Source organism: Brienomyrus brachyistius, chromosome 14 (genome assembly GCF_023856365.1).
Source record: "Brienomyrus brachyistius isolate T26 chromosome 14, BBRACH_0.4, whole genome shotgun sequence".
NCBI classification, from domain to species: Eukaryota; Metazoa; Chordata; class Actinopteri; order Osteoglossiformes; family Mormyridae; genus Brienomyrus; species Brienomyrus brachyistius.
In genome coordinates, this window is record NC_064546.1 from 10,629,717 (window position 1) to 10,654,257 (window position 24,541).

The 24,541-nt window shown below is 41.9% G+C and overlaps 3 protein-coding genes across 10 annotated transcripts; 2 read left to right on the top strand and 1 right to left on the bottom strand.

Moving 5' to 3' along the window:
- The first annotated feature begins 890 nt into the window (after positions 1 to 890).
- On the top strand, positions 891 to 9,637 carry xkr5b (XK related 5b). The gene is made up of 7 exons (XM_048975132.1): positions 891 to 1,212; positions 3,181 to 3,364; positions 3,475 to 3,659; positions 4,597 to 4,809; positions 6,291 to 6,460; positions 6,897 to 7,008; positions 7,655 to 9,637. The coding sequence occupies exons 1-7, from the start codon at positions 1,089 to 1,091 to the stop codon at positions 8,557 to 8,559; spliced, it is 1,893 nt and encodes a 630-aa protein (XP_048831089.1). The 5' UTR covers positions 891 to 1,088; the 3' UTR covers positions 8,560 to 9,637.
- A 522-nt stretch (positions 9,638 to 10,159) lies between these two features.
- On the top strand, positions 10,160 to 17,030 carry LOC125707757 (translocating chain-associated membrane protein 2-like). 2 transcript variants are annotated; one of them, XM_048975068.1, is made up of 11 exons: positions 10,160 to 10,370; positions 12,005 to 12,068; positions 12,969 to 13,078; positions 13,532 to 13,648; positions 13,808 to 13,866; positions 13,977 to 14,061; positions 14,461 to 14,531; positions 14,806 to 14,910; positions 15,027 to 15,170; positions 15,309 to 15,466; positions 15,563 to 16,979. In XM_048975068.1, exons 1-11 carry the CDS (start codon positions 10,251 to 10,253, stop codon positions 15,634 to 15,636), a joined length of 1,107 nt encoding a protein of 368 aa, XP_048831025.1. In that variant the 5' UTR covers positions 10,160 to 10,250; the 3' UTR covers positions 15,637 to 16,979. The 2 variants fall into 2 exon arrangements, with proteins under 2 accessions (XP_048831025.1, XP_048831026.1); XM_048975069.1 differs by lacking the exon at positions 10,160 to 10,370 and adding an exon at positions 10,661 to 11,445 and having other exon boundaries at positions 15,563 to 17,030.
- A 1,962-nt stretch (positions 17,031 to 18,992) lies between these two features.
- On the bottom strand, positions 18,993 to 22,857 carry LOC125707759 (histone H3.3A-like). 7 transcript variants are annotated; one of them, XM_048975077.1, is made up of 4 exons: positions 22,668 to 22,857; positions 20,707 to 20,851; positions 20,042 to 20,195; positions 18,993 to 19,341 (listed from the first exon to the last, which is right to left on the bottom strand). In XM_048975077.1, the coding sequence occupies exons 2-4, from the start codon at positions 20,832 to 20,834 to the stop codon at positions 19,213 to 19,215; spliced, it is 411 nt and encodes a 136-aa protein (XP_048831034.1). In that variant the 5' UTR covers positions 20,835 to 20,851; positions 22,668 to 22,857; the 3' UTR covers positions 18,993 to 19,212. The 7 variants fall into 7 exon arrangements, with proteins under 7 accessions (XP_048831034.1, XP_048831031.1, XP_048831035.1 ...); XM_048975074.1 differs by having other exon boundaries at positions 20,707 to 20,854; positions 22,668 to 22,851; XM_048975078.1 differs by having other exon boundaries at positions 20,707 to 20,854; positions 22,618 to 22,708.
- Between the last annotated feature and the right edge of the window lie 1,684 nt (positions 22,858 to 24,541).

Consider the following 24,541-nt stretch of genomic DNA (forward strand, 5'->3'; position numbering starts at 1 on the left):
GCTCACAAAACTACTACAGCATTCAAAATAGGTGTTGGAGCCATGTGCTCCTCTGTTCAATCCTGATACTACTTCAGCAATTTCATACTGATCTTCATTTGTAATTTGTCAAGCTGTCAAGCAATGTTTCTCATCCCTGTCCTCATGAACTCCCAAACAGTCCACATTTTTGCTCCCTCCCAGCCAATGAAGAACACAGAATACTTGATGCAGACATGTTGAGAAAGGGGCGGCATGGTGGTGCAGTGGTTAGCACTGTTGCCTCACATCTCTGGGTTCGAGTCTCTGCCTGGGTCACATGTGTGTGGAGTTTGCATGTTCTCCCTATGTCGTCGTGGGATTTCCTCCGGGTACTCCGGTTTTCCCCCACAGTCTAAAAACATGCTGAGACTCGAACCTGGGTCCCAGAGGTGTAAGGCAACAGTGCTAACCACTGCACCACCATGCCACCCCCTTGATACATAATATAAGCTAACCAAATATATGGATAAGTGTGATGACATTTTTTTATACTGATGAATTTGGGAGCTAAAATGTTGTGCGCCGGGAACAGGTGAAACACAAACGTAAGCACATTTTTTTGACGGACTCTTAACGCGGGGGTGCCGGGTGATCGAGTCGCTGCAGTTGATGAAAGGTTAACGACAGAGACATAATCAAGATTGTGAAAGCAAGACAGTCCAAACAAGAAAGTGAGTTTCATATTTGTAAAAACTGCAAAATGTAAATGCAATGATTGCATTAATAACTTATCGGTTTTCAAAGTTGTCTTTTGCTTCAAAATAGCCTACTTACAATCTATTGTAAGTAATACTTGGTGGACATTAAGGTCAAATGCATCTACCCCCCCCCCCCCCTAACAGAACAACTGGCCCCAGTCTGCCCCCTAGTTGAAATGGTCTCGAACCGCCACTGGTGAGTGCATGGTGACGCTGGGTTTGGGGAACGGTACCGGAGGTAAAGAGCTGCTGCTTTAACTCCGATAGGGTGACGTCGGACTATTGACGGAAGCGGTGGAGACATAGGCTACTGCAGAAAATGTCCACGACGGGGATTAACCGTGAAAATATCATCTGTAAATTTTTATCATGAAAGAGCATTCGAAGGCCCAAGAGATGCAGACAGCGGATCGCAAGGTGTGCTGGACTGCTTGGTGCCAAGTTATCCTTTTCGGGTGGACTGTAGTGATTATCCTAGCTGAGAGAACCGCACGTAAGTGTTCATTCTACAGAAATTAAAGCATTATACTCAGATTGTCAGCGAACTGTGTTTAATTCCAGGTAGTTTGATGTACTGTTCTATTCATATTATTGGTCTATTCTACACATTTTCAGCTTGTGAAAATCGACTTGTGAAATGATTTGTGTCCAGACGTTGATGTGAACATTTTAAATTGTAGAATCTAACTCACAGATTTAAATGCGCGATAAAAAATGTGTATTCACGGGGTTTGCCAAAGTATACGTTTTGAAAGCGCAATGCGTCGTAATGTTATGTGAGCGCTTTCTCGGATTCTTGGCAATGTGATGGCGCAAGGGGCGTTCCCTGCCGTCTTTTCTCACAGATGCTGTACATCTGCACAGATAGCGGACGAATCTCTAAGACAATCTGTCCAAATGGTGCATTGACAAGAGAGGGCTCACTTACCATCAAGTTCATTGTCAGAATAGGAAAATCTTATTTATTTATTTATTTTAAAGATATTACTGTCTACATATTTATATTATAGTGTAATTCGTCGGTGCTTTAAAAGACTTAACACTGGCAGGATAATTTAAATAACAAATCTAGATATCATAGAAAATGACATAAATTATTCATATGTCTATATATGACCACAGTGGTGTGTGAACGTTACAGTTTGCTTATTCTCCTTGTTGTTGAAACAAATCATCAACGGCCTGGAAATGTTGCGGTACTTTGTTGTTACAAGCTATCTGTGAAAACAATACAAATGACCTATGACTGAGCAAAATCCAAACCTCTGAGCATATATTATCTTGCCAGAACAATACTGGATTTAGTTTGCTAAAATGCTGAATAGTATGTGATGGATTCAGTTTATTGCATAGAAACATCATATTGCTGGAAAAACAGCAGAAATGTGATGCAATTTTCCTTGCAAACTGAGCAATGAAGTGGAATCCTTATAATAAGAAGTAGGTACTGAATCCCAGCATACTGGACCCACCGCACAGAATTACAGATAAAATCACAGGAGCATTAAAATTATATATAGATCTAACAGTATATTTTCCATAACCACTACAGCATATTTTCCATAACCACTACAGCATATGTTCCATAACCACTTTAAGTAAAAGGTCACAGTAATCCTGGAACCTAAACCTTGAAGCACAGAGCAGAGGGCAGCCTGGATGGAATGACAGTCTGTCACAGGGAAGCAGGGCCGCCCTATAGGTGACATAGGTGATCATCTAAGGCAACGTTTGATTAAAATCAATGCAAAAGAGCGAGTGAAAAAAAATCAGAGGAAATACCTCCGGTTGTATTTCGCAACATTATAGTTATTTACATTAGTTTTAATATTTCACTACTGGATGGGAGCTATAACTAGTTAGCAGCCATACAGCCTGCGCTACTGGATTTGTTTTCTGCAGGTCTGGAAGGAGGTTTGCTCAGGAAAATCTTGCTAAGAGCAGCAGAACAGCCAGGGCTGTCCCTGCAGGGAACACACACAGCAGGACTACATACAATATATATACAGCATAACAAGGGGTGAGGTGCTATGGGTACAGTTATATCCACATTTAGGGTGAGGTTTAGCAACATGCTCTGCATTTTTGCATAATATAGTACTCTGTGCTACTTGATATAATATATTACTTATTGGCTCTTTCTGTTAATTGAGAAAAGTTTTACAGATGGGACTATCTTTGCTGTACGTCAAGTCCAGTCAAGTGGGCTTCACTGTCACACCCCCCATATTCAGGTTTAACATTCCAAAATTCCTCCAGGGCCACATACATACAGCAAGGGGGGGGAGGGGGCTCCACAATCTTTAAAGTGCAAAAAAAAACATGACAGTATGAAACGAGGGGGTGGATACAAAGGTTTGTTAACATGATGCATTTTTGTTTCTCTGTTGCTAATACTTTATAACAAAGACCATTTTAATGACCCCGAAGCTAAAAAGGACATTGTTTTGTCTTTCGATAGTGGTCTACTGTGTGGTGTACTACCTATGGCACACCCACTTTAGGAGGGCTCTGCTGACCTTTGGCCTGGCTGTACCTGGGACGGTGGTTCAAGTGCTGAGCTTCAAGTGGTATCGTGAAGATGGAGCCCAGCAAAAGTGCTGCCTTCGCTTCGTACACATCCTGCACCTCGGTATCTTCAAAAGGTCAGCTCGACTGCACTCTGCTTCTAACCACTTAGCGATGGCCAGCTGCAGGAAAGCTGCATCCACTATGCAACCGTAAGGCATGTCTCTGGTTTGCCCCCTGTTGGCAGGCTGTGGGACTGCATGTGGTGTCTGTGGCATTCTCCCGAGTCAGGAGATGGGCTTAGTGCCATTGTAATGCAGCAGGCTGATGTTTCCGCCCTCCGTCTGTTAGAGGCACTGTTGCTAACCCTTCCACAGACTGTTCTGCAAACCTACATCCTCCTCACCACTGATGAAGGAATTCTTTCCCCAGGTATGTAGTTCACTATTAAATACTTTACATTTCACATTTAGGATGACTTGCACTAGAGGCAGGGGTTGCAATTTATGTGTGACTTTTGGGATTCAAACCCACAACCTTTGTGTTGTTAGTAGAATGCTCCATGTCATAGTGTAAAAGATACAAAAGTAGTAAGTACTGTGCTTAAAATATGTTTAAAAAAATGGCTGAGGAAAAGCTTCAATCAAGTGACTTCCCAGAATCTCAGTCCTGTTATTTGAGACTGAGATTGCATACTTCCAATGTGACTTTAAAATCATAGACTGCTTAAATTTGTTAATTAAAGAATTGGTATCTCTGAGTGGCCAGACGTTCCTTGAGTATTAATGTTACACAATGGTGCCTATAGACAATCAGTTATCATACGTCATCCACCCAGAGGTGGTTGTCCAGTGCAGGGTTGTGATGTTTTAGAAACAAAGATGTAGCAGTATTAATAAAGATTAACATTAATAATCCTGTAACTATGACCAAGATAAGCAGTTTATATTACTGATATAAAATACCCTACATATCTTAGTGTTGGACTACTTACTCTATACAATAACTAATTTTGTAATTAATAATGTCTAAAAATGATATTCGATACTTTACCACAGACACTGGATCATTCATGGCCTGTGTAAATTAGTTGTAAATACTGGATAAATCATTTGTAAAGATCTTCTGTTATAAACACTGGATGAATCACTCACAAAGATCTTCTTTACACAAGAAACTTATCAATAGATATGAAGTTAAAAAACTGTTGTAATATGCTTCCATTTGTCAGCATACATATGCAGCACTGTTGTTGAATGCAGACCTGTTGACTTTGCATTTCCTGAAAAGAAAGCAATTATATCCTTTCTAAGGGTCATACCTGCATACGCACCATCCTGTGTGTCTCGGTGCTGCCCCCTTTCTGCAGTGTTCGTGTGCTGTGCACTCTGCCTGCTTTCCACTTCCTGGGCGCTTGTGCTATATAGCCGAGCCTGCTCCCTGGTCCGGCCTGGGCACCTGCCCATGCCCCCTGCCGCCCTGCTCTGCCAGCTGCTGTGGAGGGCAAGCATGCTGGGTGCTCGGATAGCCAGCCTCATGTTCTTCATGAGGGTCTTCTGCGGATGGATCTGTGGCATTATAGGTGAGGCCAAGTGTCACGTCTTCCTGCGCATGCTGTGGTGGTGCAGGGCAGTTCAAATCTAAGAGTTAATAGTGTAATATCCAGCATTAGATGTTTTAAATGGTGTCGCCCTGTGGGTTAGGACTCTGTACCCACAATCCTAAGGTCACTAGTACAAATCTCGCGGTCAGCAGAGTGATGTCACTGTTGAGCAAGGCCCTTAACCCCAATTGCTCCAGGGACACAGACTGACCCTGCTCTCTTATCCTCACTTGCATTGGATAAACGAATCTGCCAAATTAATGTAGCATAAATTAATGAAGGTAGTTTGCATGTTCTCCCCATGTCGTCGTGGGGACTCCTCCAGGTACTCCAGTTTCCCCCCACAGTCCAAAAACATGCTGAGGCTAATTGGAGTTGCTAAATTGTCCATAGGTGTGCATGTGTGAGTGAATGGGTTGTGAGTGTGCCCTGCGATTGGCTGACCCCCCATCCTGGGTTGTTCCCTGCCTCGTGCCCATTGCTACCGGGATAGGCTCCGGACCCCCCGCAACCCAGAAGGATAAGCGGTTTGGAAAATGGATGGATAGATGGATGGATGGAAGTTGATGACCTTTATTTTTTTTTTTTATTGCATGATACCTTGTTAGATATGGGAGAAAGTGTTTTTTAGGAAGAGGGTTAAATAAGGCAGCAAGGCCCTCTGCTCACCTCTGCGCACCTGTACCCAGTTAAGTTAAGTTTAGAGAGTTAGTTTTGGCTTTGTTTGGGAGTGAGACAGACTGGGAGCAGTGGTCTGACTCTCGGGGGTTTCTGGTTTGTGTATCTTTTTATGGAGGGTAAAGCAGTTATTTTTGTGTGTTTGCTCTGTTTGCCTACCCACTTCTGTGCTCAGGGTGCAATTAAAAGTCCTCTTTAAAGTTCATTAAAATCCCCACACCCCAGTCCTAGCGTATGTTTACCAAGACACCTTTTTTTCACACACGTCCTGTCAGATGTTATTGTTTAACACAATTTTACAGTATGTTAAAGTATTAATCTGGTTTATTCAACTGTTGCTGCAGTTACTTATTTAATCATCCAATGTACAATATTTGTAATGTTCTTTGATTGCTTATAAACATTGCAGCCCATATCCGTGCAGTAATTCATGTAGTTTAAAGCGTAATACCAAGAATGCTAGGTGTGTCCACAATTTTGGCCACTAGGATGGATGGATGGATGGGTGGGAGGGCGAGCGGGAGGATGGATGGATGGATGGATGGATGGATGGATGGATGGATGGATAGATAGATAGATAGATAGATAGATAGATAGATAGATAGATAGATAGATAGATAGATAGATAGATAGATAGATAGATTTTAGCTTATGAGAGCATTGAGATTGATGGAGCATTGAGTTTTATCTTTAGAGCAGCGTCTCCTAGACAAATGCACCATGCTGAGAGCAGTGTAGGGAACCTACAGTCATAGTTCCATCTATTCTCTCTGCACTACAAGGTTTCCATTGGCTGATTGCATCCCTGTGGCTCGTCACTCAGCAAACTGACATCTGCAGCAGCCCTTGGCGATGGCACCTCTTCAACTGCGTGCTGGGAGCCGTGCACGTCTTCTTCTTTCTCAACGTCAAAGACGGGCCCTCCAGATTCCGCATTTCCAGCTTCTATCTGGTGGGTTGCAGTGACACTCTCTCTTCCTGTGTTCAGGGCAAACCTAGAACCTGAGGCTAATGCTAAAACGAAAGAAAATGTCAGCCTATTCAGGTGATCTGGATGAACAAAAGTGGCAATGCTACGCTGGGAATGTGGGATATCCCAATCTCCTGCTCTGGAATTGCTGGGTTTGGGGATCCCACCAACCAATCACATGTCTGCTTTTTTGATCGTAGTTCTGCTTTTGATTTGGCTGAAGGATTATATTTCTTTAACTTCAAACTCCACTTGTGGGTAACCCAGTGAACAAGATGGCTGGTATTACTTTCACTTTATTTTTGTAAATGTTCTAATTTATGCATGGAATATATCTATTTCATTATGGAGTCAGTTTAATGGGACATATGCACCATCCGCTACAGGAAACAATGTCCTCTTCCTCTTTCCGTCGCAGGTAATGCTGCTGGAGAATGCTGCACTCCTGTTATTGGCCTCTGATTTTCTCAGCGAGGCCACGTGGGATAGCATGGGTGTGCCCGCTGCAGTGTTTTGCAGCTTCCTCTTGGGTGAGTTAGTGGGTATAGTGTGAATCCACAAAACATCTAGTTTACAAGGGGCCACAGACCTTATTGTGCACGCAGAGGTACCAATTGACCAGAAAGAATTTCATATGAGTCTAGAGGGAATGATAAAAGATGCTGGAGAGGAAAAGCCCTCGGAATACGTGCCACTGGAATCTCCTGTGCCTGATAGCTGCAGAATTATTTAATATAGAGGGAAAAGCTTCTACCCGGGATCGAGTCTCCGCCTGGGTCACATGTATGCGGAGTTTGCATGTTCTCCCCATGTCGTCGTGGGGTTTCCTCCGGGTACTCCAGGTTCCCCCCACAGTCCAAAAACATGCTGAGGCTAATTGGACTTGTTAAGTTTCCCATAGGTGTGCATGTGAGAGTGAATGGTGTGTGAGTGTGCCCTGCGATGGGCTGGCCCCCCATCCTGGGTTGTTCCCTGCCTCGTGCCCATTGCTTCCTCTATTCCCCCAAGTGGATATTTTGGGTAGTACAACCCTTTGCTGTTGGAAGCTTCTCTGCATACATAGCTCCTACAAATAAAATGCATCTGTATGCTAAATTCACGTTAGATCAAAAGCATGAAATTAAATTTAGATTTTTGTCTCATCTTCTCTTCACCCCCAATGGATGCCTGTCTTAGGTATAACATCACTGGTCTTGTATTACCGCTTCCTCCACCCTAAGTCTACAGAGATCTCGCACCACCTATGGAATGGACACTTGGGGATAACTTGTTTGAGAGGAGAGTCTTCCTTCTCTCTGGGAGACAAGATGGCGGCCGTGCCTTCCGTCCCATCACAAGGCAACATTCCTCTCACTGCTGTTGCCCGAAACATGGTGGAACATTCCGGAACCTGTGGCGCGGAATCTGCCATGCAGGATGGGCACCATCACTGGCTGCTTCTTCGCCTGGCCCTGAAGACAGGAAACCTGGCTAAAATAAACGTAGCTTACGGGTACGGGGAGGTGGCCGCCATGATGGAGACTATGGAGATGCCAGAAATGAAAGATGTGGAGTCTCAGCCGCCAGAGTCGGAGTCAAAAGATGGCATCATGCCCCTCTCGGAAGGGAAGGAGAACTTCCAGAGTGTCAGCGAACCTTCGTTCACAAGCGATCTGACAGGTGATGAGGAAGAGGAAGACGAAGATCTAGAGACGGAGAGTTCATTGCCGTCTCCTGTGTTTGATTATAGGAGAGCATCTCCAGAGGGAAAATCAGTGTTGGAGGAGAGCCTGGAGCCCAGGTATTGCCCCACAGAATCTACCACCACCCTGTACTTCAGCGCCGATCCCCAGTCCCCTGGAAGTGCCAGTTATTTAGGTTTGGAGAGGGACTTGGCAGTAGAGAACCTGGGAGAAACAAACGCCCTGTCAGGTGATGCAGGTCTGCAAGCAGAGGCCAGAGAATCGCCCAACAGGGTGAACCCCAGGTGCAGATCTCCCCCAAAAATAGAATCCAGGACCCCAGAGCCTACGAGTCCTCGTTTCCTTGTCCCCAGGCGGCAAGTGGTTTTGTCTTGGAAAGACAAACCTGAGAGATTTTAAAAAATGTTTTTAAAAAAAGTCAGTTAAGTGTAATGGAAGCGTGAAGGGCTGTGCACAAGCTAAAAAACCTGCGCATGTTTGCGACCAGTATTTTTAGATGGACACCAGGCAAATTTGGTAATATCTGCAAGGCATTTTGTGCTCATGACTCTGAGGTCTTTTATATTACCATATTATTTAAAACTTAGTAATAATTCTTAGTCTTTTAAATGTACTTTTTAAACTTAAACAACAATACGTTCTTTTTTTTCCAACTCTTAATCACTTGAGACAAATTTTAAGCCGATAAAATTTGTTTGCCCTGGCATAGAGCCAGTGGAGCACAGGTCACAATGTAGGGGAAACTGTGGATGGGATGCCCACATTCACTTAATCACATACTACAAACTATTTGAGGCTGTCAGAAAGCTTCACACACAGAGATGGGATTCAAACAAAGCAACCTGGAGGTGTGAGTCTACAGTGTTATTTCAAGGCTGTGCACAGTCGGTGCTGTACGTCATTGTAAATGTAATGTGATAATAAAAATATGATAGTAAGAACATTCACATGAAAAACATCATTTTAAAATATGTGTGTAACGTTATTTAAAACATTTGTTAGTTTGAACCAAGTAAAACATATTGAATCATACTGCTCTATTTCTTTGATTGTCATGGGTTATACTTTAATTTAATTACATTTTTATGTAACAGATGCTTCTGTCCAAAGGCACGTGAAGCAATTAACACATTGCAAATATACGGCTGTCAAGAAGTCAGTTAGGTACAAGTGCAGCTTTCAATGAAAGCCCGGTTACAAACGTGAGCGGCACTGGAACAAAAGCTACGCACCATTTTCCAATAAAGCAAGAACCTAATAAGCGGAAAATTCAAAATTAAAAATGTTCAAGGAACACGGAGCGGTATCACGTTAGTGGAGGTATTCCTAGAATAGTTGGGTCTTGAGACATTTCTTGAAGGTGGAGAGGGAGTCTGATGACCGTACACGATTTGATAGCTCACCCACCATCGAAGAACCACGCCTGAGACTTTCGGCGTGGTGGCGGCATCGCCAGTTGGCATTGGTTTGCTGAACGGTGAGGGCAAGACGGATATATTTTATGTATAACATCATAATCCACCATTGTTGCATCATAACCATTTGAACTAAGTTTTAATAAACCCAAAATGCAATTAATACAGAAAAATTTATTTTACTGTAAAACAATACTTATGAGTGTCTTGGGTACTGTCATCCACATTAATTGAGCACTTTGAACAAAATGAATTGCTGTTATCTGCAAATGAATAACTGGATATTCTTTTTAAACTATTAGCTTCCCCTCCCAGGTTCCAAATGAAGTTTTCACTTGATTATTTTTGGAATTAAGATTTGCATTTGGTTATCATCTCGAACAAACAAATGACTCATATTTACATATTGTATTCATATACAGACTGAATACAATTTAAAAATTCTTAAAGAAATCACGACGAATGTCTGAAGAAAACTATAAAATAAAATGTCTTTTTACTTGATGTTCATTAACTGGGACCTCTTGCGGCAGATAATGTACGCCTCACCTTTAATAAGGATATTCCCCTTTAAGACGCAATGCGCATGCGCGCAAAGACAAACTATTCTGCCTCCTCAACTTCGCAGAAAGTTTTACAGAAAAGAAAAAAGGGAGATATAGCGGCGGCGCTGAAATGGCATTCCGCAGGAGGAGCAAAAGCTACCCTTTTTTCAGTCAAGAGTTTTTCATTCAGAATCATGCGGACTTGGTCTTTTGCCTGGTGGTTTTAATTCTAATTGGACTGATGTTTGAGGTGAGATTTCTGATCGCATTTTTCTCTTTCGTGCATAGGAATGTTAGCCTGTATGTAGATGACTCTGAAGGGTAGGGCCACTTTCGAGTCAGATAACCTCGGCAAACCATGCACGATTATAAAGATTTTTTTAATGATTTAATATGATTAAAATTTTACTTCCTGACCCTTAAACTTGTAAAACAGTATGCAGCTGCAAACATTGCATTAAGATGACAATATTGCTGGAAGCGTACCGTCCTCCAGCGTTTAGGCAATGAGATGCAAGTAGGTAATGGAAATCTGAAATAATCACGCCTGCGGCAAGATGCGTGGCTGGATTCGTGTTAAAACTGCGATTAGGCTGCATGCATTTCGTCTCTACCGGGATTAATATGCAAGCAAGTAGGTGACGTCGTTAATTAGGCAGATAAACCGCAGTTCAAAGGTTGCTTTAACAGATACTGCTGTTTTGGAGGAAAAAAGTTTGTAAAGCTTTAGTTTTTTTAATGGGAATCTTATCGCTGCCCCATAGTAACTAGTATGAGCTGATGGCTCGATCAGACGATAAACTATACATTTGGTTCCCGTGGAGTGTCATAAGCAGTTTTCTTTTTTTCTCTTATAATGCCGATTGACCTTCGAAATCCGCAATGGTGTTTAAAACATTTTCTTGTTAATACAGATCGTGTTTAAAATGATCTGTATCAGGACTTGTCATCCGCCTTGTGCAGCGTCTGATTTCTGTCCTGAACAAGTGCCACGTCTCAGTCTGCGAACTGGGTTAAGGCCTCGAACCGGAAAACCTTCACTTTTTTAAAAACAGCATCGTAAAGCCATTTATTCATAAACTGAACTGGCTTAACTGCTGATGCAAGCTTGTCGGAGAAGGAGTGTCATCTGTATAACGTGCATTTTCAAATTTGCTCTGCTCTCCCCTTAATTGGATGCGCGATAATCTATTCTTTGTTGGTATCTGAACGATTACGCGACGTGTGAATAATATATATTTTTAAACAAGGTGGTAAAGGTTTCGCGGATTAATAAAATGAGCCAATGTAGGACCTTGTACAGTTTGAAAAAGAAATCATTTAACGTATGTACCCCTCCCCCACAAAGGGTTAATATAATGTAATATATAGTGCAATATATTATGTTTGTTTGTGTGTATGTATATAAAGTTGTGGGACTTTTGTGATTGAAATACATTTTCAATCATTTCCATGCTTACCCTTTTCTTTTGAAGCTTGTTAGTTGTTTGCTATGCTGATTATATTTTTGTCTGCCATGTATGAATTTCTAGCAAACGTGTACATTTCAGGCTGATTTTGTCCAGTGACGGTCATAATCCGTTAGCTGCTGAAGTCTGTTAGCTGACTTAGAATTCACATAGAATCAGCTTGCAGACTGTAAGCCCCCACCACCATGTGTGTTATAGTAATTGAAATAGATTAAACTTTTGCTGTATTTGGAATGAAATTGGAACAATTGCCTAAACTGCCATTTTTCTGGGTACTGCATCTGTGAGGTGGGAAAAACTGTTCAAGAAATGAAGATTGTGAAAAATAAATGTTCATATCTACAGTACTGTCACATCCGTTCATTTTTTGAACAGTGTTGGAAACCAGTTAAAATGTCTGTCTAATCTCTTTCAGGCAACAGCAAAAACAGCTTTCCTCTTTATTCTTCCTCAATACAACAACACCACTTTTCTTCCAGGTTAGTATGCTAATGAGCTAGGACTCCTGCTTGAATATGTCCCATAATTCACTGCAACTTTTGGGTTGGCCAACCTCACACTGTTTTATTGACTTAACGTTTATTAATCTATAGCTACTGACTGACACAGTTCATTTCTGGAATCTTATATCCATTCATTCCTAGTACAATTTTTTTGTGGTTGTAAGTTAATTCTGATCTCAGGTTTTTCAGGAAGGCATTTCTTCGAAATATCCAAGCTTTATATTACTGTTTGAACTTAAGCCTGTTCTTACTTGGCTTCCAGGCCTCAATGGAGTTTAACCAAGCCTACAGTCTCTTGCCAAAACCTTCGTAGTGTCTGAAACTACTAGTAAATATCTTGTGTCTAGGGTGTAGGTACACTACTGTGTTATGCACAGAATCAATCTGCTGTATGATTCATAAGTGTGACATTTCAGCGAGTAATCGGACACACTGTAAACATTAGCAGCAGTATCACTGGTGTCATTGTATCGTAAATTCATGCACATGAAAATATTTCTTTAATTTCAATGTTACACGTGGTTTTGTATTTCTTTTTTTCCTAAGTCCATTTTATGTCAAAATAGATTTACGGTAATTATGTAGCAGAATTCATTTAGCATATAAACTTACAAAAGGCTTCATCTGTTTACGAGACACTGGTCTTTGTAGCATAATCATCTTGTGTGATGGGAGCTGAGAGTTGTGGCCATTCAAGTTTGATCCTAGGCCTATTTCCGCAACCAAAATTAGAGCGTAGTAAATTCAGGGGCCCAAGTGGGAGACCAGATGATGTTACCTCATAAAGTGGTGCATCTGCCTGTAATGGTCAGAGTTGTTGGGGCCGGTGAAGGTGGCAATTTTCTTTTCTCATCACAGCATTTTTGGTCTATGCAGAGGGAGAAGAATCTCTGTATCACTACGGCTGGAGGGACTGTATCACCATCTTCTTCTATTTTCTCATCGCCATCATTTTCCACGCTGTGGTACAGGAGTATGTGTTAGATGTAAGTTTGCGTTCCGGTAGTGTGCTGGGCATGTTCCTCAGGAGGTTCAAAATGGACAGATGCTCCTCGCTTTACGATGGCTCGGCTCATGATATTCTGACTTTACAATAATGCCATGATGATGATGCATGTTCAATAGTCAACTTGGGATTTTGATCTGTTCCTTGGTTAGTGGTATGATGCCGTGATACTTTCTACTGATGCTGGCTGTTGGCAACATCCTCTCAGCCACGCTTCCGGTCTTTGTAGCGACCATATGCGTATTTATTTATGTATCGTATCATATTCAATATGATATTTTCCACTTAAGATGGGTTCATCAGAATGTAACCTCGTCGTAAGTCAAGGAGCACCTGTGAATAAAAAGCACTGGCTTTCTACTTGTCAAGGTGTTGTACTAATTATTTCAGAAGTTCTTGCTGATTTGAATTAATGTGCGTTGACCTCATTTAGAAAGTCAACCGACGACTCCACCTTTCGAAAAGCAAGAACACTAAGTTCAATGAGTCGGGGCAACTCTGCGTGTTCCATCTGGTCTCGTCCGTGTGGAGCCTCTACGTCCTCATCACGGTGAGTCTTTGCAAACTTGAAAACGAAGACCTTCATCAAAAAACCCGACGGGACCGCAACTCCTGCATTTTATTTTTAAAATACAGACACATACTGTATTTGTTCTCATCTGTGACATCTTCCCATTTCTCAATTTTTTTTACACCCCCCCCCCCCCAGGAAGGATACATTCAAAATTTTAGCAGCCTGTGGGAGAACTATCCTCATGTTCCCCTCAGGTAAGGCCAGCCTTATTACCTTATTCACACAGCTTTCACTTTATGGCCTCAAGTTTTTTTTTTTTGTTTTGTTACTTTAATTGCTGTAAATAAGTCGATTCCTCTGCCAGGTTCCAGGTGAAGCTTTTCTACCTCTTCCAGCTGGCATACTGGCTCCATACTCTGCCTGAATTGTATTTCCAGAAAGTGAGAAAGGTATAGTACTGTAATATTCTCCTTTGTTATCTCTGTATTGTTATTGTAGAGGTAAATGGCAAAGGAGTGTGTGTGCGTGTGCACGCACGCGCAAATATAGGTCTAATTGTATTCCAATAATTCTAAATAAATGTTCATGTAAGACTTTCTGTCGTGAAAATATCCTCATAGATTTATTACCAGAATGTATGCCAGGGGTACAGAGGGAATGTCATTGAAGGTGTCGACGTGTGTGTGTGTGTGTGTGTGTGTGTGTGTGTGTGTGTGTGTGTGTGTGTGTGTGTGTGTGTGTGTGTGTGTGTGTGTGTGTGTGTGTGTGTGTGTGTGTGTGTGTGTGTGTGTGTGTGTGTTTCCGGCTGAATAAAGCAGCGTTTAACGTGACCCCCTGCATGCCTCCAGGAGGAGATGCCTCGTCAGCTGGCGTACATCTCGCTGTACCTCCTGCACATCACACTGGCCTACCTCCTTAAGTAAGCAAAGAGTGCAGTAATTCAAATCTGCATCAGTTCAGCGCTTAATGGTTATTTTTTTGATGGAGTTCCTGTCCCAATATATGAATGAGCTTCTGGGTTCTTCATCAGAATTATGCAGAAACACGGGGTCAGCATGTGACTACATCAGAGCAGCACATGAACCAATCAGAATACACACCTGATATGTAGTTTAATACATGTGGAATAGATTCCTGTATTCCTGTTTCTCTTTTTACTTTTGGTTTCTCTCTTCCTGTGCGTACCCCTGCAGTCTGACCCGAGTAGGCTTGGTGCTACTCTTCCTGCAGTACCTATCCGAGTTAGGCTTCCATGTCTCCCGGCTGTTCTACTTCATCGACGAGAACCATCACAAGCTGTGAGTGACCCACTTCGTGGATCTCTCTCAGTGCCTCGACCCAGTCGGTACTGACCTGCGGCTTGCCTCGCCAAAAAACATTCAGCGAGAGTTCTGTCAAATGATATCGTCAACAGATTTGACGTGTGGGCCGTGAGCTTTGTGTTCACCCGCATGGTGACCCTGACCTTGACGGTTCTGGCGGTGGGTTTCGGGTTGGCGCGGGCGGAGAACCAGGGCTTGGACTTGGAAGCAGGGAATTTCAACACCATTCTAATCAGGTGCGATCCGCAGTCACCAGGACTATTGGGAACCAACACCTCTGTCCATCTTCCTCCTGGTTTCTGACAAACGTTCGGCTTCCTCTTGCCCTTCGGGTTGACGTCTCCTTCTCCTTTTCTTGTTTTTCCCCTCCGCAGGCTAACGGTACTCCTCACCGTGTGCTTCACCCAAGCCTGGCTCCTATGGAAGTTCATCCGCTTCCAGCTCCGGCGGTGGCGGGAATATCGGCGGGAGCAGTCAGCGCGCAAACGGCTGGCAGCGAAACTTCCCCTGCGGACGCTCAAGCGGGACGTAGGTAAGCTCCTTGCTAACGATGCAGACCTTCAGCCCTGTAGCTCCCTTGCTAAGCTCGGCTAACCGTCTAACCCTTATGTGTTGCCGCGCTCGCCAGGACATCACGAAAACGGCGTTATCAAGGCGGAGAACGGGGCCTCTCCACGGACCAAAAAGATCAAAGCTCCTTAACTCCTGTCGTCCTGTGCTGGACCCGATTTGTGCCTTATGAATGCAATAGGAGACTGGTTTATTGTTTAAATACCTGCCTGGATGTCTGAAGACGTGGCAGGTGCCAGACCTCTGGGGAATTGAGCCATATTGAGAACGGTATCCAATTCCCCCCTCGCCCTTCCCCCAAACTCTGACAGATATTTCATTCTCTCATCAGTATTTTTTATGTCAATATTGCCTGACTGTTTTCTAGAGTTCCCTGTAGTCTTTTGTTTTATTTTTTTAATGTTGGTCATACTGTGTTATCCTTTTACCTTTCTAGTACCTTTTTTTTTAATTTTATATACTATACCTGTAAGCACTTTTTCCCTGTTTCACCCCACATGTCCCAATATTAGTGTGAACCTTCCCAGGCTGTAATGGGAAAGCAGGGTGTGTCCATCCCCCACCACCAAATGTATGCTTTCTTGCAAGTTCTGGTGCTGCCTAGCATCTGGGTCCAAAAAGGGAAGAAGGATTGTCAAGCAGAGCAGCCAAGATGCCTTTCGGGATTAATTGTCAGCTTGGAGAGTGAGCCAATGCGTCGCTTGCAAGACTATGCAACTTCACAGCCTCCCCCAACCACCTCTGGCCAGTTAGACCTGCAATGAATGAGTCAGTAAAATGGAACATTTACTGTGACTGAAGTCGACGTGTTGAAGCGTTTGAGCAAGTTTGCCTTATGAAAACTCTGGCAGAGTGTGACTGTTTTATCAGGTGTTTTAAATATCCGTGATATTTGATCTTAAAATAAGCACCTTTTCATAGCTTCTGGTAATAAATCTTTAAAAAAAAACAAAACAAAACAAATGCTTATGTCTGTCAACATTTGTTTAAGCTTTACTGTCCTGCAAATCAGTCGTACAGGTTAATTTCATTGTAGCCTTTTTTCAGTGTAGCAAAATGTAAGAAATGCATAACCTTGGAGATATCCATCCACCCATCCATCCATCCATCCATCTTCCACCACTTATCCAGGATCGGTTTGCGGGGGCAGCAGTCTAAGCAGGGATGCCCAGACCTCCCTCTCATCAGCCACCTCCTCCAGCTCCACTGGGGGAATCCCAAGATGTTCACAGGCCAGCCGAGAGATATAATCTCTCCAGTGTGTCCTGGGTCTGCCCCGGGGGCCTCCTCCCGGTTGAACATGCCAAAACAGCTCTGCAGGAAGGCATCCTGGAGGCATCTTAGATGCCCGAACTACCTCCCAAATATCTGAGCTACTCACCCTATCTCTAAGGCTAAGCCCAGACATCCTGTGGAGCAAATTCATTTCGGTCGCTTGTATCTGCAATCTCAGTTTTTTCAGTCACTACCCATAGCTCATAATAGGTGAGGGTAGGAATGTAAATCGACTGGTAAATTGGAAGCTTTGTCTTCCGGCTCGGTTCTCTCTCTTACCATCCATATTGTTGTCGATGCTGCACTGATCCATCTGCTGATCTCCCACTCGTGATCGAGAGCCTGAGATACTTAAACTCCTCTTGAGGCAGCAACTCATCCCCCACCAAAAGAGGTCAATCTACTCTTCTAGTCGAGGACCTTGGCCTCAGACTTGGAGGAACTGATCCTCATCACCTCACACTCAGTTGCAAACCACCCACCAAATGAAGTCTGCCTGAGACCTTGTGTAGTAAAGTACTGCGATCACTGATACTACAATCGCCATATGCTTTCAGCGGACATAGGCGAGGTGAGCCAACAAATTCCTCTGACACATCAGCTCAAACAATGTTTTAGAAGTCAAACATACAGATGTTTCTCGGCAAACTTGTGATGTGCTCATGTTGTCCTTAGCTTAGCTCTGTCTTCTTATTCTCCAGTGTAAACCCTTTATTTTTTTGCCTTTTGATGGTGCAGACATGAACAAATCTCTGCCAAGGAAAAAATTCCTGGATGTTGGTCTTGGGTACTATTAACTTCACTATTACTTATTCACTTGATTTTGTCAAAGACCTCACCTGGGACCATTTACAACTGGTCCTGTCTCTGTTTGGAAAATGTGGCTTTGACTGTAGTTTCTTTGCTGCCCCAAAAGCTAAAAATGGCTTGGAATCCTAAGTTGGCTCCCTGACAGCTGTATGCCCATGATGTATTATCTGACTCATTTGTACGTCACTTTGGTCAAAAGAGTCTGCTGTATAAATACGTGTAAGTGGAACCCTTTCAGGAGGACTTGGAATCAATGACGGCAGTGTGGTGACCTGCAGGCACCTTCACACATTTTTGTTTGCTTATTTTGTCCTACTAGATGATGTGTGCTTTGATTTTTCACATTTTCAAATTTATATTAGGGTTTGAATAAATCAAATTAGGCCAAAGTTTTGCAACATCTGTACTCGGTTATCATTTATTTGGACTGATATAACTCACAGGGGTCACTTTTTCCCCCAAAACATTTCATGGAAGCCAACACTGCTTTTGGTAAGCAAATGAAAGCAGACGATTTCATGTATTTGTTTTCTTCTTGTGATTCCTTCCATATCCCACAACCAATGAATGCATCTCGCCAGAGTCTTAGTGAGGAATGTACCACTGCGGTGAAGATCTATTACAACAACATAGTAATTCTTTTGAAAATTGAAAATACAGATTAAATCATCTCTCTTTGATGGCGATGACATATTCAATGGGGGTGAGGGTTTCAGTTTTTAAGTTCCTAAATGATTATAAAACATTATTTCTAGAATGTCATGTTTTTGGTACATTATGATCATTTTTAACTTTTCATGTAGTATCTCACCCACCTTGATGATGCAGTTAAATGCCTTTTTTAGAATAATGTCAGCCTATCCTGTAAAATAAGATTTAGATGTCAATATTTAATTTCTTGTTCTACTTACATTTTCAGGTTGTTACACAGCTCTTGTATTTCCAGTGTCAGCTGTTATAATGATTTAGACAATTTATAATTGTACGATGTAATCCACATATTGTGGGGTTTTGTTCACTTGGACCAAATGTGACAGATAGTATTCTTTTAGTGGAAGTTTTGAAGCTGAACTCAAAAATTGTGTTTTGACGCAGAATGCTGTTTTAGTGTGATGTACCTAAATTATGTACATCTGTATATAGTGAAATAATACTCATTTAAGGTGCATCTCAATTAACTAACCAATAATTTTCTTGAATAATGCTTTACTAGCAAATTTGCATGAAAACATTATGTGCAAACATTAAAACCACTATTATATACCTTTTCTCTGGAGCTTACATATGAAAATGGTTTTAGACCTTGACATTACTTATACAAAATATTGAAATAAAATCACTTGCTTATTTTAAAATCCAGATAGTTAATGATGGTATATTCCGGAAAACACACATCGCTGTGCTAAACTGCAACAGTTCTCCTAGTTTTTATTATTTTTTGCAAAGCTACACTTTTGTTTACAAAACAGATATCAAAAGGGAAAATAATACAGAAATAAAAATGATATTTTTATTTATCGCCATTCCAACTTGTTATGGGAGAAATATATCTAATGTTCATGGCTACAAAGTGAAAGGAAGAACATTTATTAAATGTAAACACTGCTGCTGGATGCTAAAGGCTCAGGCCCGTTCACCACGGATACGACGTGCCAGTTGGATGTCTTTGGGCATGATGGTGACGCGTTTCGCGTGGATGGCGCACAAGTTGGTGTCTTCAAAGAGGCCCACCAGGTACGCCTCGCTGGCTTCCTGAAACGCAACAGGCCACACACTAGCTAGCAAGTCACTGTCACGGGGCTCCGGTGAACATTCTCTCTCAAACGTTTATGTGACGAAGGACAACAAACAAATCTTGCCTTATGAATTGCAGTCATTTTTAAAACCCAAAAAAGTGAAGACAGGGCTGGGGCACCCTGGACAGGATGCCGTAACCACACTATATGCTGCATTATTACACTGCATTTTTTTAGTGTGGCTCAGGCGATAAAACTAGCAACTAGTTCTTTAATCTTTTTAAAATATTAACATTTCATGTGGGGCAGCAAGGTAGTGCATTGTCATCTCCCGCTTCTGGGACCAGGGTCTGAGTTTCTGCCAGGGCTCCATGTGTGTGGTTGGCATGCTCTCCTCATGTTAACATGGGGTTTCCCGTGGGTACTTCTGTTTTTCTCCCCACAATCAAAAAACATGGTAATGTTAATTGGAATTACTTTCCACAAAACGTACTTTGGTGTCTGGACTGAAATATAACTGAATCTAGACTGTCCAATCAATCTGGGTGAATTTCATAGTTGGAGGACCCCTGCAGGGCAGATTTTTTTTCAACAAAGGAGACCTTGGCTTCGGGGTGCTGATGGAATTTGCCCCTTGCAGAAAAACAGTCGGGGACCCTTACCCTAGGATCTATGGATGTTAAAATTGCTTCTGAGACTAGATGTTTGGGGCTCACCTGCAGGGCACCAATGGCTGCCCCCTGAAAGCGCAGGTCGGTCTTGAAGTCTTGGGCGATCTCACGCACCAGGCGCTGGAACGGCAGCTTGCGGATGAGCAGCTCAGTGGACTTTTGGTAGCGGCGGATCTCACGCAGGGCTACGGTACCAGGCCTGGATGTCATGGAGAAGAGGGTTGGTTCATGTGGGCTCCTACTTATCTAACCCCTACTCTCTTTTTTGCAGTTGCAGGAACAAGCCAGATTTTCATTTCATTGTAAGTTGTACTAGTAATACTGTACATGTGACAAAATCTTGATCCTTGCCACCCTCTGGTTCTTGGGGGCCTGGAAGGCTTTCATTTGAACTAATTATTATGGTAGCTGAACCAACATGACCTACTTGATGCTAAGGCTGCGTGATTCCTTCAAAATTTCTTCACTCATGGGTCAAGAGCCACTGACGTAACCTCTGAACTGAGTGAATTATAATACTAGATTATAAGTGTGGCAGGAGATTCGTGAGTTTAGTAAATCTTTCGGATCAGTTCACGCCACATTGTTTTCTTTACTCCTGGCTTGGACGGGAATCAAATAGGTCAAAGAGTTGGCACCTTCCCCATCTACGTTTCACAGTGTAACTAAAACAAGAAACAGGGAGCGAGCCGCAGTCGCTCCCAGCACACCTGTAACGGTGGGGCTTCTTCACCCCTCCAGTAGAGGGCGCACTCTTGCGGGCGGCTTTGGTGGCCAGCTGCTTCCTTGGTGCCTTTCCACCAGTGGACTTACGGGCAGTCTGCTTGGTACGAGCCATACTCCTTCACACTGCAGCTACTGGAACAACGGCAGACACTTTCCACAAAACGTACCCAGAGATGCCATATTTTATATATATATATATACACAGGGCAGCAGGTAAGGTAGTGTGTAAGGACATTGACAGTCCAACATGAAAATGTACCAATCAATTTCTAATTCAAAGGTAAAGACTTTGTGACACAATGTTTCTGCATCACAAAGCAGGATTTCTGGCTTTTCTGGACTTCTTAGATTTAAGGTAGTCTAGGCTAAGTTGAAGTGAACGAAGATAAAGTCCATTTAAACAGGGAGACCTTAAATCTGACAAGTTATCCGGCTAAGCAAGAAATCCTGTTTTGTGATACAAGCCCCTGGTGGTTCTCATTTATGACTGAACATTCAGAAACCTTACCAGGACTGAAAGTGCTAGGAACATTTAACATCCTTCTGTGTGTTAACAGTTTCATTCTCTACATATGTAGGTTTATATTACATACAATATCGATTTTTTTTTTTAGAAAAATATTTTCTTGGTGTCAGTTTTACTTAAATCAGTCTTCATCTATTTGTTTTCCGGAAAGTTTATCAGACAAACGGTATATAATCATTTACCTAGAATGGCAAACAAACCACACTGTTCTTTTTAGGTATTTGATATCAGTAAGAAACCAACTAGACCTTCTTATGTCATAGAAAATATTGTTGGATATTAAAATTTGCACTTAAAATAAAAGTGTCGCATTTTTCTCCGTTTATGACTCTACTCCCTAATGTTATATCCGGGGGATGCCCTGTCGTGTTTTTTGTATTTGTAGTTACAGATATTTTTGTTTTACTGTGTAAATAGAACAGTAAACATAGTGGATATATTATATCATATATTGATTAATGTTAAACATCGTTTTTCTGATTTTCAACTACCGGGCGTCTATGCACCCAAAAAGTCCGGCAATGGTTTTGCAGTTAAACGATCGAGCTACGTATTAATGGAAATGCCACATTTCTTCTTATTGATAGAGATGGTACCTTAATCGAATATCACATATTTTCTGTATAACCTGCATTAATAGAAACTCGGCGCGTGTTTATTAGTATCTAAAACTAAATAAAACAAATTATTTCTACCGTATGCGTCAAATATTTCTGCAGCGACCGTAGCCGATTAGTTACGCTTTTGACTCTCGACGCTACAATACCTACGCAACGCAAATCATAGGTAATTAAAGTAGATTTCCTTTCATTAACTTGTACCCTCGAAGGCACCCGCCAAAACAGTATGTCATATACGCCCAGCAGTCTAAATTTGCTTTAACGCTATACAAAACACACGTTTATTTAAAGAAAAACAATTACTATTCAAATAGGATACTGTTTTCTCTTGGTTTACCATAACAAATACTGCAAAGACTGCAGTAAAATTCTGCATATAATTGCGATGCACCACCTCCTTACGGCTACAAGGGAAAGCTTTGTAAAATAGGCTGCTGTGATAAGACAAAATGGTGAATACCCCCCAATATCATCACGGAAAACCTGAATAACAGACATTATATTTTGATCAATGGCATGTTTCAACTCATGATCCAGTTTAATTGAAGTATCCATGTAAAGCAGTTTTTTTTATAGCATTAGGATAGAAAGCAAACAATAATAAGCTTAATGAAACACGCATCTTTCTTATCAAATGTTACACATTGTAACCCAATGAATTCCCATAAACGTTTCTGCTTAACTTAAGCGTTTAACAGTTTTAAAAATGCAATTTTAACCGAGTCTTCTTAACGTTTTTTTATACGTACCAACAATCTAATGTTGCATTTGTGCAAAATCGACCGTCAACGAAACTTACCTCTGGTGTCTCTCTATAAAACCACTACTTAAAAAAAAACCTTACGGCACAAACACAATTGAAAGATGGCTGCCAGGGGTGATATCCCACTATAAGCTCCTCTTTCACAGCCAATCGGACCGAGCTAAAATTGTCTTTACAACTCTGTGTACAAACAATGCAGGCATGCTTGGGACCGGAACAAGAGCATCAAGTCCCTTAAAAACCCAGCTACAGTATGCTGCATTTCCATTAAGGACGTGCTGTTTCAGTAATTGCACATATAAAATCTGTTCTTCATATGTGCACATAGAAATTCAAGAACATTCTGAATGTAGTCGGTGTCACTGTAAACGCGGTACTGGCTCGATGCTGTAAAGATATTGTGCCGCACTCCCACTGGTTTTTAGAAATATCTGTACATTTCATTTATATTTAGCATTGTCATTGCATCATTCTTTAACTGAAAATTATGTAAACGTATACAAAAACAGATGTACCTAGTATACGTAAGAGTGTCCGAGTTTGTGATTCAATTGACAGCGTACGGGCACGATTTTTGGTCAATCCTGAGACAGTAAATCACACCGGCTTTGCGCATTATTCATTTGCTAGATGAATGTGACTCTGGCTGATTCAGTGGTGTGTCTGTCTGTTTGTCTCTGTCTGTCATCTATCTTCCAGAGTCGCTTATCTGCTGATGGCCACACAAAGCAAGGAGTGGGGAAATTGTGGGAAGAATTGCAGGCAATCCATATGCGCTGGCATAGGGCGACATCTTCTAGGAGGGCACCGACTTAGCAAACTGCCAGCAAAGTTAAATTTGACGGTGAAGCTTACCCGGGGGGCGCCAGCGGCGAAGCTTGCCTAGGGCGCCATTTGGCTTCGTTCGGCCCTGAGGAGAAATGCTTTAAAAGTTACTCTGTGAACAAATTATTATTTTATCACTTAGTGACATAACACAACGCTACACCGCGGCCCAGAAGGCAGTGTTCTAATCTTACAGCTTTTCAGCTAGAAATTCACATATAACCGATGTTCTCTGTGGTTTGCGTTCCCGTTTTTACTTTAAACCGAATCTCACCAGCAGGTGGCAGTACAAATTCATTTTTAGGCAGTAGAGCGCTGTACCCTGGCCTCTAGTATAGCGTCACAGTTGCTTGGATGAACTTGTTAGTTCATTTGTTGCCTTTATGGTTACATCTTAAATGTGCTGGCGAACTCACATTTGCCATTAAATGCCACTGCGATAGATAAAATACAGAAGTGGTATAATTGTGTAGTGCTAAATACATATATTGCGTGCACAAATTAAATTACAATTAAATAGACAAAGTACTTTATTTTAGGCTTATGTGTATGTATTTGATCTGCTACCAGCTTTTGTCATATTTGTGACTGAATTTTGGGACCTTTTCTGGAACAAACGTTTTCTGAAAGAAAATAGGAAGCGTAAAATCAGTGATTACTATGGTAAACTAAGGATCATGTAAACTTCAGCAGTGCCCTCTTACTGTGGGTATTTCAGAATCATGGGTAGTAAAACTGTTTTATATGAAATCTTAAATATTTTTACACTTAACCCTTAACATCAAATATATTTGAGTTCACTGCATTATATGACAGAGCTAAAACGAGCAAGAACAATGAGCTGTAGCCTGTAAATCAGAGGTATGAGTTACTGGTCAGTCCCCAAATTACAAAATAAACTGCAGGTTATAATCAGACCCTTCGATACCCAACACTATCATCAGATATTATCAGAATCTCTGTGTCCCCTGTTACATCTTTTTAGGGGATATTTTTCTCACCAAGTCACATGTACAATCTTCTTGTGTGTTGATTGGCTATTTTACAGCACCTTCCCTAAAATGTCAATATTTGCTTGTCTATCG